The sequence below is a fragment of the Octopus bimaculoides genome, chromosome 20, assembly GCF_001194135.2.
Source record: "Octopus bimaculoides isolate UCB-OBI-ISO-001 chromosome 20, ASM119413v2, whole genome shotgun sequence".
Lineage (NCBI taxonomy): Eukaryota > Metazoa > Mollusca > Cephalopoda > Octopoda > Octopodidae > Octopus > Octopus bimaculoides.
In genome coordinates, this window is record NC_069000.1 from 41,232,630 (window position 1) to 41,239,689 (window position 7,060).

Genomic DNA, 7,060 nt, shown 5'->3' on the forward strand with positions numbered 1-7,060 from the left:
ATTATTTACATGTCTGTTTCACTATTTCACATCACTTTATTCATTAAAATTTATTAGAACTTCATAATTTCTTACAACTTTGGTCATCGTAGTGCTTTGCTTTTGTTTGTTTAATAAAAATTCCTCCTCGCAATGATTTTACTTTCATTTTGTGACAGACAGCTATCATGCAGAAAATGCCAGCTTGTTTTCTGATTAGGTAAAATTGATTAAACTTTAAACTTCAGTAACATGATTTTGCAATTTTTCTGGAACAAATAAATAACAAAATTGGATTTAACATGGAAAACTAGTTCAATATACCAAATTTGAAAATTTTGACGTAATTTTAAAATTTCACAGTATGTGACAGCAACAGGAAAGACCCTGCAAAAGTAGAGAGACAGACAGTTATAAGACGTGACACACACACACACATGTACACAATCACACACTCACTCACACATACACACACTTAACAAACACACACAAGTAATCACAAGTTTGAAATAGTGTGTAGTAGATATGTATGTGTGTGTGTGTGTGTCTGAGTGTGTTTCTTTACGATAGACAGCAGAAAAGCCACCTATCCCCTCTTTCCTAAAAGCTATGTATTCCTAACACTCATCTTTCTTTCCCTTTCTTGGTGTTTTAAAAGTTACTTATTTGTGTGTGTGTGTGCTTGCATGTGTATGCTTGTGTCTATGTATTTAAAGAAGTATGTATGCAGCATTGTGTATATATACCTGAATGACAGGTATATTAACATCACCATCCCTCTGCGACTCCATATTTTTCATTTACACAACGTTGTTCTCCCCTTCCTTGATGTCAGCCACACTTACTATGCCACCACATTTCCCTCATACTAACACTCTTGCCCCCATTTCATTTCATCAAATAACAGCCCAACCCCGCTAAGGTCCCATTATGGATTTTTATTAAAATCCAATTAGCCTATAATTGAATTAGAAGTTAGTTTAACATGTATGCAAAGTTTCGTCAAGATTGGTTTACTGGTGTATATAGCAAGATGGTAACAGACAGATCAACAGAGAGAAATTGTCATTTATGTATAAGATATGTATGTAGAGAGAGTGAGAGTTAATAGTAAATGTGATCACATACAAGGTAATTCTATGAACAAAGTGAAAGAGACATTGAGTATATATTACAATGTCAGTTGATAACATTCTGTTAGACATTTCTCTTATGTGGCTGGCTGATAGGATGGGTATCTTTTAGTTGGAGTTATCAATGTGATTCAAAATATTTTTGGCATTCAGATTGTCTTGTTTACTGAGTGGTTGTCTTTTAAATTTTGTCCTTTCATTTTTAAGTTGGCTGCCCTTGAGAGCTCCTCTACACTGTAGAGCTCCTCTACACTTTATTTTTATAGCTGAATCACTACCTGACCTTGGGAAGAAATTTCAGGTATGGAAGCAAGGCCTGAAATCTAAGGGCCTTAGAGTTAATTTTGTAAAAACCAAAGTCCTAGTAAATAGGAAAACTGACAAATCATAAGTCCTTTCAGGGAGATGGCCTTGCTTAATATATAAGAAGGGTGTTGGTAGAAACTACATACATTGTACCCAGTGTAAGCTTTGGACACATAAGAGGTGTAGCGGTATCACAAGAAGGTTAACAGAGAAAATAGTCTTTGGGTGTGGAAAATGTGTGGGTACAATAAGCACTAAAAATGCGCAGACAGTAGAGTTTTTCAGATGCTTGGTGGGATCATTAGAAGTAGTAGATAGCTTCTGTTACCTAGGAAACCAAGTTAGCAGAGGAGAGGAGGAGGAAGTTCTGAAAGTGTAGTTAGAATAAGAATGGGCTGGGCAAAGTTCAGAGAGCTTTATCTTTGAGGGTCTCTCCCTCAGTGTGAAAGGCAGATTGTCCATTGTACTGTGTAGTAGGACTGAACCTGAAACCAGTGGATTAACTGTCTCTTGTCTGAAGAACATCATAAAAGCAGAACCAAGAACTGTGTTTGCCAGAAGAGACATTTTAAATTTTAAATGATTTTTATATTTAACCCTTTAGCATTCAGATTACTTTTTCAAATAAACTTATTTATTCACATTGTTGTGAATTCATTATCTGTTGTCTTGTAACAATGAGATTTTGATAATGTGGTTGTATATTTTTATAATGACATTGTAGGGATGGTGTGAGAGGCAAGATCTGGCCAGTTTGAGCATGAAATATATAGAATATTTGGGCTGGATATGGTTGGTTTAAATGCTAAAGAGTTAAAGGTGTTTTGTTTTGGAATACTGATTAAAAACTACCTGTTATTTGATTTTTTTTAAAGGAATATCTTCTATTTGCAGGGTGAGCTGTGAAAATTGACACTTGTCTTGCCAGCAACAGAATACTTCATGGTTATCATGAAACACAATAGCACAATAATTGTTTTGCTAATGACCAATATTCACATTGCATCAATTCAAACAAACAACCAGAATTTTAGTCCTTTGCTTTTTGATCGGAAGATGGTAACAGAAATGTAACCAGTGAATTTTGTAAATTTATAAATACAAATTTTCATTGTCACCATACATGGTGGTGTTGGTTTGTTGACATTTAATTGTACTACAGAGGAGTTTGAAAAATATTTCATTCTAATTGGAGATGTACCTTGATGGTGGAAACAAATTTGTTTTGCATGTGGAATATCTCATGTCCACTCTATACTACTGACTATATTAATAACTGCTGTCAAAAGAAAATATTTTCACAAAAAAAAAAAATCATCATATTTTTCTTATTTTACCTTCCACCTCTCTCTTACAATTCTCTATTCCAGATCGGATATGCTGTCCTAAGATTTGTTCATAATCAGTAGAGAAGCTACTGTTGCATTGAGGAGCTCAAGTGGTGGTTAAATAGAATATCTCTCACGTGGTCTTTTTCTATGTACATACACTTTCACAGAATCATACACATATCACAAATAACAAAAGCAAGTTGAGAGAAAGAAAATTTATAAGTTTACTTATTGTTATAAATGTGTGTTGGTGGAAAGTTAATCCATGCTGTCTCCACAAGAAGGCTTTTTAAAATCTTACTGTGGTACTTTGTCTACAGATGAGGACTTCTTGAGGCCGAAAGCAATTATGGCATCTGAAAGTGACCTCTTCCGGTCAAGAAGCTTAATGGCGCTAGACAGTGACTGGTTTCGATCTCGAGGTATGATTCCTCCTGATAGTCTCTTTAGACCCAGGAATGTAGTAAATCCTGAAAATGATTATCAGCGTGCTCGAGGCATGATGGCTGCTCAGGAGAATGAATTGTTTAAGTCAAGGAGCATGATAACTTTAACAAATGAGCACACAAGGCATAAGAATATGCCTGCTTATGAGAATGACTTTTTTAGACCAAAAGGAATGATATTCTCACCTGACAACTGCAATATACAAAGACCTTGTAATCAACTGAACAAAGACTTAAATGAATCCATGAGAATGAAAGGGTTTGTACCTCATAACACTCCTGAACTCATGAACCTGAAAGGGATCATGCCACATGACTCAAATGAAACCTTGAAATCAAAGAATTTATCCATGCTTGGTTCTGATCTGTTGAGGACAAAAAATTCCCTGCATCCTCAAGAAAGTGATTATCTCCGGTCAAAGGGTATTTTCCATCATGAACATGATTTGGGCAGATCTTCAAAGAACATAATACCTCAAGACAGTATGATGTTAGGATGTGACACTAATGATTTACTGAGCTCCAAAGATTTGGTAGTTCCTAACCCTGATAACGTTGATCACATGTTGAGACCTCCTCCAATGACTGAAACTTCAAAAAGTCCACACCCCGATTATCTCCCTCCCAAAATCAGTGGTGGTGAGATGATGAAGCCTCAATTTTTGTATCCACCGGTCAGCAACCAGCACAACAATACCAGTCTTAATTCAAAATGTTTAGAGAGAGTGCCAACAACAACAACAAATAATACAACAGGCATCACAACCACAGCAACATTCAGCTCAAATGGAAGTGAACACTGCACCACTTTATCCACATTAGACAGCTCTGTTAATCCTATATCACATCCTGCTTGCTCTTCAGCTAATTCTCATAATTCTTCTTCCACACATACTATCATGCATTCTCCTGCTACTAACTGCTCTGAACATGTTCAGACAACTAATTCTGATTCTTGTACAACAAGCACTGACACCGTCAAATCTTCTCCCAGTCACATCATTCAACAAAATGTTCAACAAGCAAAGGATAATATGAATAACCAGCAGATGAATATGGTTAAGAAAGCTACATTCTCTTTGAAAGGTCCATATGAGTGCAAGTCATGTCACAAATGGTTTTCCACTTCAAGCAATTTGTCGGTTCATAAAAGAGTTCATTCAGGTGAGCAACCCTATAAATGCGGGATATGTCTGAAAGCATTTTCAACATCAAGTAACTTGACTGAACATCTGACCACTCATTCTGGTGAAAGACCATTTGAGTGTGAGATTTGCCACAAGCGATTCTCTCGATCTAGTAATCGTAAAGTACACATGAGAATCCATTCAGGAGAACACCCATTCAAATGTACAATGTGCCCAAAAGCTTTCACCACATCAAGTAATCGGACAGTTCACATGCGAACTCACTCAGGTCAACTCAGAGATTTCCAGTGTGATATCTGCCCTAAAGCCTTTTCCCAAGCACGCTACCTTTCAGAACATCTCAAGATTCATTCAGTTGAACGCAGTTTTGAATGTGACTATTGCAACGAGATTTTCCCTAAGTACTTTGAGTTGACACGTCACCTAAAGAAACACACTGGTGACAAACCCTTTCAATGTGATGTTTGCCAAAAACCTTTTTCCCGTTCCAGTCATCTGACTGTTCATATGCGTTCACACACAGACGAACGTCCATATAGCTGTGACACTTGTTCTAAGACCTTTTCCACATCTAGTAATCTTTCAGTCCACAAAAGAGTTCATTCTGGTGAGCAGCCATATAAGTGTGAAATATGTTTTAAAGCATTCTCAACATCAGGCAATTTGACCGAGCACATGACTATTCATTCGGGAGAAAGACCTTATGAATGTGACATCTGTGAAAAAGCATTTTCAACATCTAGCAATAGAACTGTCCATATGCGGACTCATTCTGGAGAACAACCATTTGCATGCGACATATGTTTCAAAGCTTTCACTACCTCGAGTAATTTAAGAGTTCACAAACGGACACATTCAGGGGAACGACCATATAAATGTGATCAATGTCCAAAAGCATTTTCTCAGTCTGGACCCCTCAATGCTCACAAAAAAACTCATTCACATGTACCTTTAGCTTAAATGTGTACACACGCACATCCATGTGTGTATGTATATTTGTATGTGTCTATAAAAGTATATGTATATATGAATATATAACTATGTATATATATATATGTTGTATCTTGAGAGGGTCATTTTGCCAATAAAAAACAATCACATTGGTGCCATTTTGCCTTTTTATTATTATTATTATTATTATTATTATTATTATTATTATTATTAGTCAACTAAGGGTGTGAGCTAGTAGAATTGTTAGTGTCAGGGAAAAAAAATATGCTGCAGTATTCGTCCTAGCTCTTTACATTCTGGGTTCAGATCCTGTTAAGGTTAACTTATCTTTCACCCCTCTGGGGTTGATAAAATAAAGTGTCAATTGAGTATGATGTAATTGACTGGTCATGAGAAACCATTATTGTTTGTAACAACTCGTTAACTAATTAACTTATCAATTGTAAAACTAATTGTTTGTTAGTCCTTTCATTGCCATGACTTCTTCCATGATGTACTCTCATTGCTCCAGGTCTATCATGATAATCCAAACAGTATATACAGTGTTCTGTTATTGCATATTCTTTTACTCTTTTACTCTTTTACTTGTTTCAGTTATTTGATTGCGGCCATGCTGGAGCACCGCCTTTAGTCGAGAAAATCAACCCCAGGACTTATTCTTTGTAAGCCTAGTACTTATTCTATCGGTCTCTTTTTGCCGGACCGCTAAGTTACGGGGACGTAAACACACCAGCATCGGTTATCAAGCGATGGTGGGGGGACAAACACAGACACACAAACACACACACACATATATATATATATATATATATATATATATATATATATATATATATATATATATATATATATATACATATATACGACGGGCTTCTTTCTGTTTCTGTCTACCAAATCCACTCACAAGGCTTTGGTCGGCCCGAGGCTATAGTAGAAGACACTTGCCCAAGGTGCCATGCAGTGGGACTGAACCCGGAACCATGTGGTTGGTAAGCAAGCTACTTACCACACAGCCACTCCTGTGCTTATAGTTTTTAGGTGTGTATGTGTGTGAATATATGGGCATATATGTGTTGCAGTTTGGTATGAGATTTTTCTTATGTGTTGCTTGGTCAGTGTCTGTGTATGTAGATTTTGCGCGTGTGTGTGTGTGCATGCTTATGTGTGTATGTGTGAGTAAGTGTATTGTTTGTTCCTCTTTTAGACATTTTGGTATCTAACTACATCAATGTTCGATGACTCTGCTTTCTAAATATTATTGTACTAATTCCTTCTCGCTTACTCCTATTCATGTACACACATACATCTATCCACATGCATATACATACATGTACCTATATATATCTATATACATTTACACACAGTTATACAAATCTATCTCTCTCTCTATGTATATATATATATATTAATAAATCTGAGGGTAGCAAAAAAAATTTTAGAAATTCTATTTGCTACCAGTGGTCTAGCGAAAAGAAAAAATTAGTCTTGTTTCTATGTAGTGCCTCGTGTTTATATGTTAATCTTGGCTTTTCCGCTGATGATAGCTGACCTTGCAAAATATTTTATTTTATTTTGCTAAATATAGCTTGAAACCATTGGTTCAGAAAATAGATGGTAAATGTTTTTATTTTTCATTCTCTTACGAAATTATCCCTAATTGTGGTGTGGACTGCTCCTTCTAGCGGGTTAGATGTCCTTTTATGGACATCTCTGATGTGTTTAAATGTACACTGTATTTAAATTTATGTGTATGTATATATATATAT

General features: G+C 35.9%; 1 protein-coding gene across 3 annotated transcripts in view; it reads left to right on the forward strand.

The window, feature by feature from the left end:
• Positions 1–5,452, forward strand: part of LOC106874157 (zinc finger protein ZFP2) — a 20,195-nt gene extending 14,743 nt beyond the window's left edge. For all 3 annotated transcript variants that reach the window (XM_014921781.2, XM_014921782.2, XM_052975016.1), the window contains one exon: positions 2,313–5,452. In XM_014921781.2, the coding sequence (XP_014777267.1) occupies positions 3,015–5,303 (2,289 nt within the window). In that variant the 5' untranslated portion in view covers positions 2,313–3,014 and the 3' untranslated portion in view covers positions 5,304–5,452. The remainder of the gene's footprint in view (positions 1–2,312) is intronic.
• Positions 5,453–7,060: the final 1,608 nt, after the last annotated feature.